The 14,199-nt window shown below is 52.3% G+C and overlaps 1 protein-coding gene across 2 annotated transcripts in view; it reads right to left on the minus strand.

Annotated features, from left to right (window-relative positions):
* Positions 1-14,199, minus strand: part of numbl (NUMB like endocytic adaptor protein) — a 130,345-nt gene that overhangs the window by 23,137 nt on the left and 93,009 nt on the right. For both annotated transcript variants that reach the window (XM_087983866.1, XM_087983867.1), the window contains 2 exons: positions 3,125-3,266; positions 1,207-1,281 (listed from right to left, as the gene is read on the minus strand). In XM_087983866.1, the coding sequence (XP_087839992.1) occupies positions 1,207-1,281; positions 3,125-3,266 (217 nt within the window). The remainder of the gene's footprint in view (positions 1-1,206; positions 1,282-3,124; positions 3,267-14,199) is intronic.

The raw sequence follows: 14,199 nt of genomic DNA on the forward strand, positions 1-14,199 counted from the left end.
CGGAGTCGGACGAGATTTAACATTGAGCCCCACCGAGTGTCCTGGAAGGTGACAGCTCACTAACCCAGAGGTCGCTGGGGGAGGCGGTGTTGGTGGGTAGAGGGAGAGAAATGGCGAGACTGATTTCGGGAGGGGGGGGGGGTTTGCGGAGCTCAGGACGGCCCCCAGTGGCAGAGCCATGGCCGATACTCACGAAGCCGGAATCGGAGGGGGATGGAGAGGCCGGAAAGTTGTGGGGCTGGAGGAGGTGAAAGGGGTAGGGAGGAGGGGGCAATGGAGGGAGTTCAAACCTAGCAGGAGGCTTTTAAAAATCAAGCTGTTTTTTACAACAGCTGGTGAGCATCTGGCAAGCACAGAGTGCTATTGGGAGGGGGGGTGGGGGGGCACAAAGAGAGAGAAGGAGAGAGACAGAAAGGGAGGAAGAGTATAGAGAGAAAGAGAGAGGGGAATAGAGAGAGAGAGAGATAGAGAGAAGAGATATAGAGGGAGAAAAAGAGACTAGGAGGTAGAGAGAGAGATTGAGAGAGAAAGAAAGAGAGACAGAGAAAGAGAGATAGAGAGCAAGAGGGAGATAGAAAGAGAGTGAGAGAGATGGAAAGTGAGAAAGAGAAAGTGAGAGAAAGAGAGAGAGCGAGGAAAGGATGAGTGATGGGGGTGGAGAGAGAGGGAGGGAGAGAAAGAGAGAAAAAAAAGAGAGGGAGGAGAGAAAGAGAGAGAGAGACATCTAGCGACATGGAGTGATAGTTCGGGTGAGTGTTGTGAAGGTGGCTGGGTGGGGCAAACTCAATGGGCTGAATGGCCCACTCCAGCCTCGACATTACTATGGTCCTTTAACATGGGACTCATGCTTGGTCACTGTCGACAGCCATTGTCCAGGGGGTCCCCCACACACTACAGAGAGGGCAGTTTCCTGTGGTCACTTCCCAGCATTCACCAGGTCGGGGTCTCTGAACCGGGTTCATCCAACAGCTGACCCCAGTGACAGGTGGAACATTAACCATCCCGAGGGAACTTGGCCGGGTGGACTGGCAAGGACGTTTCCACTTGTGGGAGAAACGAGAACGAAGGGTCACAGGTCAAAAAATGAGAGGCTGCCCCTTTAAAACAGATGAGGAAACGTTTTATTTTGGCTCAGTGGTTTGGTGGGGGTAGGGGAGGTCATGTTCAAATGGATGTAGAAACGCGGAGAGGGTCAGGAATACTCACGGCTTTGAGCTTCTGCACTGCATCTTCACACACGTGCATCCCACGCGACTCCTCCACTTCCACGTGGCCCAGGTACTGCTCAGAGAGAGAAAAACAGTGACAGGTTAATCTTGCAAAATGATATTGGCTGCATCTTGCATCTGAAAAATGTGTTGCTGGAAAAGCACAGCAGGTCAGGCAGCATCCAAGGAGCAGGAGAATCGACGTTTAGGGCATAAGCCCTTCTTCAGGAAGCATCTTCCATCTGAAAACACCACTTGGCTGAGGTCTGTTGGTGAGTTTAGATCTGCCCCCTTAACCCCTGACCCTTACCCTCTCTGGATTTGCCTCCTGCTCTATAGCTGCAACCCCCCCCCCCCCCCCCCCCCCCCACTCCCACACTGGCTCAGATTTGACTTCTGGTCTAATACTGCACCCCCCCCCCCAACCCACACCCCCACTCCTACAGAGAAAGAGAGATAGAGAGAAGTAGGGAGATAGAAAGAGAGAGAGAGAGATGGCAAGTGAGAGAGAAAGTGAGAGAGCGAGGAAAGGATGAATGATGGGGGTGGAGAGAGAGGGAGGGAGAGAAAGAGAGAGAGATGGGAAGTGAGAGAGAGAAAGTGAGAGAAAGAGTTCCCTTTCCAACCTCTTCCAGAATGTAACCCTTATTTTGAGCGAGTGTTTAGCCTGTGGAGCTCACTACCACAAATCACGGTTGGGCTGGAAAACATTAAACAGAAAACAAAAGAACAGCAGATGCTGGAAGTCAGAAATTGCTGGAAGAACTCAGCAGGTCTGGCAGGGTCCGTGGAGAGAGAGAGAGAAATCAGAGTTAACGTTTTGGGCCCAGTGACCCTTCCTGAGAACCGGACTCAAAACATTAACTCTGATTTTTCTCTCTCTCTCTCTCTCTCTCTTCACGGATGCTGCCAGACCTACTGAGTTTCTCCAGCAATTTCTGGTTTTGTTTCTGAGATCAGAACATTGCGTGTTTTCAAAGAGGAGGCAGATATAACTCTTGTGGCTGTAGGGATATGGGGGTGTGGATTATGGTGCTGAGCTCATTGAACTGCCAAACAGGCTTGAGGCCTACTCCTGCTCCTACAGCCTGTGTTGATGTGGTTGGTCACCCACCCTTGGCAATATTGCTAGTTTTTTAAAATTCATTCATAGGATGAGGGTGTCACTGACCAGCCCAGCATTTATTGCCATCCCTAATTACCCAGAGGGTGGTTAAGAATCAACCCTTTTGCTGTGGGTCTGGAGTCACATGTAGGCCAGGCCAGGTAAGGATGGCAGTTTCCTTCCCTAAAGGACACTAGTGACCCAGGTGGATTTTACCAACAATCGATTCATTGCCATTATTAGATCCTTATGTCCAGATTTTTATTGAATTCCAGCATCAGCTGTGGCGGGTTCGAACTCGGGTCCCCAGAATAATATCTGGGTCTCTGGGTTAACACAGCATAAAATCTCTTAAGTGTGGAAACAGGCCATTTGGCTCAGGTGCACACCAACCATCCGAAGAGTATCCCACCCAGACCCATTCCCTATGACTCTACATTTCCCTCTGACTAATGCACCTAACCTGCACATCCCTAGACACTATTGGGCAGTTTTCCATGGTCAATCCACCCTAACCTGCATATCTTTGGAATGTGGGAGGAAACCGGAGCACCTGGAGGAAACCCACGCAGACACGGGGAGAACGTGCAAACTCCACGCAGTCGCCTGAATTGAACCTGGGACCCTGGTGCTGTGAGGCAGCAGTGCTAACCACTGAGCCACCGTGCCACCCCACAGTCTGGCTATAATACAAGGCCAGCGTCTCCCCTGAGAGTGTTTTTTCGGGTCATGAGCTTTGTGAAACACTCTGCGGTTTTGTGTGCCCGCTCCCCTCCCCCATGCCGGCCATGGATTGGCTGGTGGTACTCACCCTGACTGGGAAGCTGCACTTGCCCTTCCGGACGGCCTCCTCATCCGCCTGCCACTGGTGCGGCCGACTGGCCTCCGGCACATACGGCTGTTTCTTCCGTCGCAGACTCTGTCTCAGCTTGTTCATGGCGACGCCCCTCTCTCTACACGCGGTGGGAGGGCAGGGAGACAGAAACAGAGGAAATCCCACCATTAACCAAATGCCATTCCTCCTCTTCAATCCCAACAACACTGGGGGGGGGGAGTTCTGATTGGGGGGGGGGAACAGACCTTTCCCCGTGGCATCAATGACCCGCGTCTTAAAGTAAGGAGCAAGAGGGGAGGGGGTTTTGACGGAAAGTGGTGAGGGTCTGGAACTCACTGACTGAAAGGGCGGTAGAGACAGGAGTACGTTGAATGGAATATTCATTTGAGTGCTTGGAATGCTAGAACATACTGGGAATCATAGGATCCCTACTGAGTGGAAGCAGGTCATTAAGCCCATCAAGTCAAATCACGAGGGGCATGGATAGGATAAATAGACAAAGTCTTTTCCCTGGGGTTGGGGAGTCCAGAACTAGACGGCATAGGCTTAGGGTGAGAGGGGAAAGATATAATAGAGACTTAAGGGACAAATTTTTCACGCAGAGAGTGGTATGTGTGTGGAATGAGCTACGAGAGTATGTGGTGGAGGCTGGTACAATTGCAACATTTAAGAGGCATTTGGATGGGTATTTGAATAGGAAGGGTTTACAAGGATATGGGCCGGGTGCTGGCAGGTAGGACTAGATTGGGTTGGGATATCTGGTCGGCATGGACAGGTTGGACTAGAGGATCTGTTTCCACACTGTACATCTCTATGATTCTAAGTCCACCCTCTGAAAAGCTTCCCATTCAATCTCTGTAACCCTGCATTTTCCATGGTTCACCCACCTAAGCCTGCACAATTATGGGGTAATTTAGGATGGGCAATCCATCCTGATCTGCACATCTTTTGGACTGTGGGAGTATCTAGAGGAAATCCATGCAGACACGGGGAGAATGTGCAAACTCCACACAGACAGTTGCCCGAGGCTGGAATGGAACCCAGGTCCCTAGCACTGTGAGGCAGCAGTGCTAACCACTGAGCCACTGTGCCGCCTGGGAACTGGAATTGTAGAGATGATCAGCACAGACATGACTGGCCAACGGACCTCTTTCTGAGCTGTTAAAGACTCTCTAGCATGTTTCTTGTGCTGTGTGTTTGATCCAATTAACCCAATGAAGCTTTCACAAGCTCTTTGTTATCCCAACACCATCAGGGGCCACCTCTTCATTGCACTGAGTGGCTGTGACTGACCCAGAGCAAGGGCTGGTACAGTATGGCCAGGCATCAACATCCTCTGCCAGGGGAAGGTACCTTTACTCATCTTTACTTTGATGAGTAAAGATTGCCCCTTTGCCCCCATGGGGCAGCTCCTGTCCAAGATGGCTGCTCTGATGGAGGTAAGCCAAGACTTGACAGCTCTTGATGAACAGTGTCAGAGCCAGTCTCCCTCCAGCCATGTTCATACATTGACCAGCAGGGAGCACTGGAGAGTGCACAGAAGACTAAGAAACGCACGTTCCCCACCCCTTGCCCAAAGGTCAGGGCCCCACCCCCGGCCTTGACCCTAAAGAGCTCATGCAGCAGAGACTGGAAATCTAACATTCCAGATCTTGTCTGACACCCTTCCTGCTCCCAAACTGCTCTCCCCTCTTTTTGTTTTCATTCTTTCCTGGGATGGGGGCAAGGCGATTTGACACCAACTCCCAATTGTCTTTTGAACTGTGTGGTTGCTAGGGCCATTTCAGAGGGCAGTTATGAGGCAATCACATCGCTGTGGGTCTGGTGTGACGTGTAGGCCCGGATTGGGTAAAGACAGCAGATTTCCCTCCCTAAAGGACATTGGTGAATCAGATAGGTTTTTTTTTGTTTTACAAGAATCTGGTAGCTTCATAATAATTATTAATGAGACAAACAAATTTATTCCAGATTAATCGATCAAACTTGAATTCCTCGATTAGCCATGGGGGCATTCGAAACCATGTTTTAATCCAGCAACATTACAAATGTCTTTCAACTGACACTGAAACCCAGACAGAATCAGATAAACTGGACCAGCACAAACTAGAAATGAACAGCTCAGTCAGTCCCAGACTGCACACCCCTTTCCCCAGCAAAGCAAGACTTGTAAGCTGATAAAAGTGGATATATGTTGAGTGTTTACACATGGAGAGATCTTCACTACACATCGCAAGACATGATAGAAATGTTTGCTAAGAAAACTCAAAAGGTTCCCTTTTTAAAAAAAAACACACACAACGTTGTGCACTTTAAAAAACATAAAACCACACTCTCACTGTATATCATCAAACCCCAGGCAATTAGGAAACTCCAACTCCCCCCACATCGCACATCAAAGAGAAAAGTCATGGGATTATAGCTCTGACTTGGCATTTATTCCTGAATTGCTCTCTCGAGAAGGTGGTGATGAGCTGCATTCTCAAACCGCTACAGACCGAGTGGAGTTAGGGAGAGAAGTCCAGGATTCTGACCCAGCGACAGTGAAGGAACGGTGATATATTTCCAAGTCAGGATGGTGAGTGGCAGGGAACTTACAGGGGGTGGTGTTCCCATGTATCTGCCGCCCTGGTCCTTCCTGATGGAAGTGACTGTGGGTTTGGAAGGTGCTGCCTGAGGATCTTTGGTGAATTTCTGCAGTGTGTCTTGTACACACTGCTGCTACTGAGCGTCGGGTGTGTGTGTGTGTGTGTGTGTGTGTGGAGGGAGCAGATGTTTGGAAAATATTCCAACAGCCCTCCCCTTTAAGCAGAGCATGCGATTTGAGAATGGGTTAATATTACACACCCCTAGCTACACTCCCAGGGGCTGCATGATTCATTTCCCTGCTCCTTCACGCACAATACTTTCCAAAACGTTAATCACTCGCAGGTTTGAATTTTGTTTGTGGCTCTGCTTATCAGAAAAACAACAGGTTCCAGTCCCGACCAGAATCCTGTGTCCCTGATTCTCTAGTGTCAGTCACACGGTGTAAAGTGTTCCTATGAGTGAGGGGACAGAGCATGAGAGAATGAAGAGGGGAATGTGAAACATTAAATAAAGAGAGAAACTACGGGAGGGAGAATGACCAAATGAACACGTGCAAGACAGAGCCACTCTAAAATATGCTCCCTCAATATTTCTTTTCTGAAAGAAAATCAATGCCAGATGCAGGAGCATTCCAGAGCACGAGGCCTGGAGATTCTCTGGGAATCATTTTGTTTACAGCCCCTTAACAAACTGTAAAAAACCTCCGCAAACCAGGCAGCAGTACAGCTGTTCAAACAGCACCGCGCCACCGGAGGGAGAGGAGAGAGGGAGGGGGTGAGGGGAGAGAAAGGGGAAGAGAGAGGGAGACAAAGAGGGAGGGACAGAGGAAGAGAAAGAGGGAGGGAGAGAGGAAGGGAGAGGGGTAGGGAAGAGGGAGAGAAAGGGGAACGAGGAGGGAAGGAGGGGGGGGTAGAGAGGGAGACAGGGAGAGGAGAGAAGAGGGTGGGGGAGGCAGGGGGAGAGGGAGAGGCAAGGGAAAAGAAGGGGAGGCGGGGGAGAGAGGGAAGGAGAGGGAGAGAAGAGGGAGAGAAGGCGGAGGGAGGGAGACACTGACAGAGAGACAGAGATAGGGAAAGATGCACAAAGTGATACAGAAGGAGAGATGCAGAGAGTCAAAGAGAGAGAGACATACAGAAATGGAATGACATAGAAAGATATAAAGAGGCAGAGAGAGAGAGAGAGAAAGACAGAACAGCGCAGAGAGACAGAGACAGAGAGATGCACAGGGAAAGAGACACACACAGGGAAAGAGAGAGAGAGACACGTACAGGAAAGAGAGAGAGACACACACAGGGAAAGAGAGAGAGAGACACGTACAGGAAAGAGAGAGAGACACACACAGGGAAAGAGAGAGAGAGACACGTACAGGAAAGAGAGAGAGACACACACAGGGAAAGAGAGAGAGAGACACGTACAGGAAAGAGAGAGAGACACACACAGGGAAAGAGAGAGAGACACACACAGGGAGAGAGAGAGAGACACACACAGGGAGAGAGAGAGAGACACACACAGGGAGAGAGAGACACACACACAGGGAAAGAGAGAGAGACCCCCACACAGGGAAAGAGAGAGACACACACAGGGAAAGAGAGAGAGACACACACAGGGAGAGAGAGACACACACACAGGGAGAGAGAGAGACACACACAGGGAAAGAGAGAGAGACACACACAGGGAAAGAGAGACACACACAGGGAAAGAGAGAGAGACACACACAGGGAAAGAGAGAGAGACACACACAGGGAGAGAGAGAGAGACACACACAGGGAGAGAGAGAGAGACTCATACAGGGAGAGAGAGAGAGACTCATACAGGGAGAGAGAGAGAGACACACACACAGGGAAAGAGAGACACACACACAGGGAGAGAGAGAGACACACACAGGGAAAGAGAGAGAGACACACACAGGGAAAGAGAGAGAGACACACAGGGAAAGAGAGAGAGACACACACAGGGAAAGAGAGAGAGACACACACAGGGAAAGAGAGAGAGACTCATACAGGGAAAGAGAGAGAGAGACACACAGGGAGAGAGAGACACACACAGGGAAAGAGAGAGACACACACAGGGAAAGAGAGAGAGACTCACACAGGGAGAGAGAGAGACACACACAGGGAAAGAGAGAGAGACACACACAGGGAAAGAGAGAGACACACACAGGGAAAGAGAGAGACACACACACAGGGAAAGAGACAGACACACACACAGGGAGAGAGAGAGAAAGACACACACAGGGAGAGAGAAAGACACACACAGGGAGAGAGAGACACACACACAGGGAGAGAGAGACACACAGGGAGAGAGAGACACACACACAGGGAAAGAGAGAGACACACAGGGAGAGAGAGACACACACACAGGGAAAGAGAGAGACACACAGGGAAAGAGAGAGAGACACACACAGGGAAAGAGAGAGACACACACAGGGAAAGAGACACACACACAGGGAGAGAGAGACACACAGGGAGAGAGAGACACACACAGGGAAAGAGAGAGAGAGACTCACCCACAGGGAAAGAGAGAGAGAGACACACACAGGGAAAGAGAGAGAGACACACACAGGGAGAGAGAGACACACAGGGAAAGAGAGAGAGAGACTCACCCACAGGGAAAGAGAGAGAGAGAGACACACACACACAGGGAGAGAGAGAGACACACACACACAGGGAGAGAGAGAGAGACACACACACAGGGAGAGAGAGACACACACACAGGGAAAGAGAGAGAGACACACACAGGGAGAGAGAGACACACAGGGAAAGAGAGAGAGAGACTCACCCACAGGGAAAGAGAGAGAGAGAGACACACACACACAGGGAGAGAGAGAGAGACACACACACAGGGAGAGAGAGAGACACACACAGGGAAAGAGAGAGAGACACACACACAGGGAGAGAGAGACACACACAGGGAGAGAGAGACACACACACAGGGAGAGAGAGAGACACACACACACAGGGAGAGAGAGAGACACACACACACAGGGAGAGAGAGACACACACACACAGGGAGAGAGAGACACACACACAGGGAGAGAGAGAGAGACCCCCACACAGGGAAAGAGAGAGACACACACACAGGGAGAGAGAGACACACACACAGGGAAAGAGAGAGAGACACACACACAGGGAGAGAGAGAGACACACACACAGGGAGAGAGAGAGACACACACACAGGGAGAGAGAGAGACACACACACACAGGGAGAGAGAGACACACACAGGGAGAGAGAGAGACACACACAGGGAAAGAGAGAGAGAGAGACACACACACAGGGAAAGAGAGAGAGACACACAGGGAAAGAGAGAGAGACTCACACACAGGGAAAGAGAGAGACACACACACACAGGGAAAGAGAGAGAGACTCACACACAGGGAAAGAGAGAGAGACTCACACACAGGGAAAGAGAGAGAGACTCACACACAGGGAAAGAGAGAGAGACTCACACACAGGGAAAGAGAGAGACACACACAGGGAAAGAGAGAGAGACTCACACACAGGGAAAGAGAGAGAGACTCACACACAGGGAAAGAGAGAGACACACACAGGGAAAGAGAGAGCGAGACTCACACAGGGAGAGAGAGACACACACAGGGAGAGAGAGAGAGAGAGACACACACAGGGAGAGAGAGAGAGAGAGACACACACAAGGAGAGAGAGAGCGAGACTCACACAGGGAGAGAGAGAGAGACTCACACATGGAAAGAGAGAGAGACTCACACACACACACACACAGGGAAAGAGACACACACACACACCTGGACACACACAGCGACAGGGAGAGGGAAAGAGAGACTTAGTGATAGACAGTCACAATAGGAGAGAATCTCCTGTAGCAAAGGGACTCTCACATGTCTACTGAGTGACAATCCTGGGGTCATGAGGAATTTGAGATGGATGGGAGCAGAGAGCTCCGGAAGTGAGTGAGCATGATGTGGGTTTCTCAGCTGATTATTGCTGTGGGTTGTAATCGTGTTTCTGAAGGCACTTGTATTCACATTTCCCACTGCAGTCTGCTGGTACTGGTGTTACAATGACAAAAGCAATACAGTGAGGTGGGGAAGTTCTCTCCTTGTGGGTAAAAACTTTGGGAGTTGAACCCAGGAACCGGGGGAAGCGTTAGTGAGGAGAGACTCCCACCTTCAGAGGTTTTGCAGAACAGACATGCAAGGGTAGGATGTACTTAACCTTTGTGGCCTTCAGGGGAATATGAACATAAATGGTGGCCTGACATGTTCCAAAAGCATAGGGCCAAACTGCACAATCCCTCACAATGAGACTGCGTTTATACAGCAGCTCTGCAGGGTGACCCATCCCACACTGTCATCAATTATAAAGTCTAGTTACTGTTGCAAGACAGGTAACACAACAACCAATTTATGACAGGGCAGCACTCCGTCAACACTGACCCTCCGACAGTGCGGCACTCCCTCAGCACTGACCCTCCGACAGTGTGGCACTCCCTCAGCACTGACCCTCCGACAGTGCAGCACTCCCTCAGCATTGACCCTCCGACAGTGCGTCACTCCCTCAGCACTGACCCTCCGACAGTGCGGCACTCCCTCAGCACTGACCCTCCGACAGTGCAGCACTCCCTCAGCACTGACCCTCCGACAGTGCGGCACTCCCTCAGCACTGACCCTCCGACAGTACAGCACTCCCTCAGCATTGATCCTTCGACAGTGTGGCACTCCCTCAGCACTGACCCTCCAACAGTGCGGCACTCCCTCAGCATTGACCCTCTGACAGTGCGTCACTCCCTCAGCACTGACCCTCCGACAGTGCGGCACTCCCTCAGCACTGACCCTCCGACAGTGCAGCACTCCCTCAGCACTGACCCTCCGACAGTGCGGCACTCCCTCAGCACTGACCCTCCGACAGTGCGGCACTCCCTCAGCACTGACCCTCCGACAGTGCGGCACTCCATCAGCACTGACCCTCTGACGGTGGGGCGCTCCCTCAGCACTGACCCTCCGACAGTGTGGCACTCCATCAGCACTGACCCTCTGACAGTGTGGCACTCCCTCAGCACTGGTACTGCAAGTGTCAACCTGGATTTTGTGCTCAAGGGTCTGGTAGTGGGACGTGAGCCCTGGACCTTCAGACTCAGAGGTGGGGACGTTTCCCACTGAGCCATGGCGAACCCCCAGGCACTTTAATCTGACGCCAGATTGCCTTTGTGAGTGTTCACTGCCTCCTCAGGGACTCACGTTTGCTAAATGAACAAATCCCATCAGTTCAAACACAGATCACCCACCCAAACAAGAATGAGAGCACACAACAGGCCATTTGGCCTGTACTTGCTGTACTTGTGTGCCCTCCCATCTTTCAGCATATCTGCCTGTTATTTTTCCCTCGTGTTCATCTAGCTTTCCTTTTTAATTACATTTGCTTCAACTCCTCCCTCTGGTTCTGAGTTTCATATTCACAGTGTCTCAGCAGCATTTTATCTGCAGCATTTACAAAGCTGCTCTGCATCCTCACCAGGCCAGCAGGGCAACACAATCCATCCTCAATTTACTGCAGCTTGTTGTTCAAATTAAACTGGGCTACCAGAGGCCGGCCGGAGACCCAGAGGCCTGTCTGACACCCAGAGGCCTGTCTGAGACCCAGAGGCCTGTCTGAGACTCAGAGGCCTGCCTGAGACTCAGAGGCCTGTCTGAGTCCCAGGGGCCTGTCTGAGTCCCAGGGGCCTGCCAAAGACCCAGAGACCTGCCAGAGACCCAGAGGCCTGCCAGAGACCCAGAGGCCTGCCAGAGACCCAGAGACCTGCCAGAGACCCAGAGGCCTGCCAGAGAACCAGAGACCTGCCAGAGACCCAGAGACCTGCCAGAGACCCAGAGGCCTGCCATTTCCATTCTCCCTCTCTCACATGCACACCTTAAACCAGAAAATGCACTGAGGAAACAAGGAACAGTGAAATAAACAGACGTCTCCCAGCAGGAGGCCATCGAGCTGTCGGCCAGGGCAAGTAGGGGGTGAGCAGTTATGGGGAGGTGTCTACTCCGGTGATCGGTTGACCCAGGCCTCCTCAATCACAGCCCCCTCTGGGCCAATTAACCTGATGCCCAGCTATGGTGATGAGGTGTTGGTTCAGGGGCTGGATTGTAGGTCGATCAGAGAACTCTGACAGAGGAACATGATTGTTGATTCACCTCTGGGCCCTCCCAAACACCCTCTTCCCAGGCAGCTCTCGCTGTCCTCCCGCCCAGGATTAACTCTCAGCCCCTGCTCCACCAGGAATCAACCTCCCCACAGAGTCCCAGTGAAAACAGTTCCCTCAGGCTATTCAGATGCAGAAGGCATCACGATGAGGGCCCATTCTCTGCTCGTCCAGTCACCATGCCTGACTCCGTTTGCACTAAACGCATGCGTGATGGCACTGGGACGCAACATTTGACTAGAGCCATTTGGAAAAATCATCCTCAAAGCTAACAGGCCAAAGTGAGCCATCGAAGAGGAGCCTGCGTCCCCGTCACCCTCGTGTCAGAGGCTTGTGCTTTTTTTAAACAAATCCTTTCGCCAGAACGTAGACTGGGCCTGCCCTTCATTTCCCTGGTGACGGTAACGGTGATGGTAACAGTATTGGTGACACCCTGGACCTGGGCAGCAAAGTGACACACGGGGGCATCTCACTTGGCCTCCTCAGAGGACAGGTCAGAGTGAGCCACATTGCCGTGGGCCAGGAGTCACGTGTAGGCTGGGGCCTGGTGAGGAGGGCAGATTTCCCTCCCTCGAGGATACTACAAGGTGAGAATATGTTACAATTCGAGAGGTCCGTACCTACTACTGAGGTCATCGTTACAGCTGTACCAAAAAAGGATCGAGGAGCATGGGGAGGCCATTCGGCCCATCAAGCCTGCTCCACCATTCGACAGGATATGTTACAAATTCCCATCCATTCCTGACAGCCGCCGAGACACGGCCTCACAACAATCTATCCACCTCGTCCGAACAATACTGAAAGCCTCACTTCCATCAGCCTCTCGGGCAGGAAGTTCCAGACTCACACACAGCCCTCCCAGAGAGAGAGAGGGAGAGAGAGAACAGATCCCCCTCAGCCCTCATCTGGGACGGTGACCTCTCTCTTTAAAATGATGCCACCCCCTCCCTGGGTTCTGGACTGACCCACATGAGGAATCACCCTTCCCACGTCCACCTTGTCCAGACCATTCAGGGTCTTATACACTTCAATTGAGTCACCCACAAGCCAGTCTGTCCAACAGTTCCTCATCAAACAACCCAATCCTAGAATCCTTACATTGCGGACACAGGCCATTTGGCCCATCATCTCCACACCGACCTTCTGAAGAGCATCCCACCCAGACACACCCCAACCCCGTATTTCCCATGGCTAATCCAACTAGCCTGCAACATCTCGAGATACTATGGACAATTTAGCGTGGCCAATCCACCCTGACCTGCACATCTTTGGACTGTGGGAGGAAACCGGAGCACCCGGAGGAAACCCACACAGACACAGGGAGAATGTGCAAACTCCACACCAACAGTTGCCCGAGGCTGGAATCGAACCCGGGTCTCTGGCGCGGTGAGGCAGCAGTGCTAACCACTGAGTCACCAGGTCCTCCCCTCCTCCCTTCATCATGAACGTATGGAGCATACAATGAGACTAAAGTTTCAAGAAGTGTCTCCATGCGTCTTTTCACTGACCGGGCTCCAGTCACAGACCGGGCTCCAGTCACAGACCGGGCTCCAGTCACAGACCGGGCTCCAGTCACAGACCGGGCTACAGCCTCTGACCGGGCTACAGTCACTGACCGGGCTACAGTCTCTGACCGGGCTACAGCCTCTGACCGGGCTACAGTCACTGACCGGGCTACAGTCTCTGACCGGGCTACAGTCACTGACCGGGCTACAGTCACTGACCGGGCTACAATCTCTGACCGGGCTACAGTCACTGACCGGGCTACAATCTCTGACCGGGCTACAGTCACTGACCGGGCTCCAGTCTCTGACCGGGCTACAATCTCTGACCGGGCTACAGTCACTGACCGGGCTCCAGTCTCTGACCGGGCTACAGTCACTGACCGGGCTACAGTCACTGACCGGGCTCCAGTCACTGACCGGGCTACAGTCACTGACCGGGCTCCAGTCTCTGACCGGGCTCCAGTCTCTGACCGGGCTCCAGTCACTGACCGGGCTACAGTCACTGACCGGGCTACAGTCACTGACCGGGCTCCAGTCTCTGACCGGGCTACAGTCACTGACCGGGCTCCAGTCTCTGACCGGGCTACAATCTCTGACCGGGCTACAGTCACTGACCGGGCTACAGTCACTGACCGGGCTCCAGTCACTGACCGGGCTACAGTCTCTGACCGGGCTACAGTCACTGACCGGGCTACAGTCACTGACCGGGCTACAGTCACAGACCGGGCTCCAGTCACTGACCGGGCTACAGCCTCTGACCGGGCTACAGTCACTGACCGGGCTACAGTCACTGACCG

This window comes from Chiloscyllium plagiosum, unplaced genomic scaffold (assembly GCF_037043375.1).
Source record: "Chiloscyllium plagiosum isolate Xiang-an unplaced genomic scaffold, Cpla_swu_hap1 HiC_scaffold_47, whole genome shotgun sequence".
NCBI lineage: Eukaryota > Metazoa > Chordata > Chondrichthyes > Orectolobiformes > Hemiscylliidae > Chiloscyllium > Chiloscyllium plagiosum.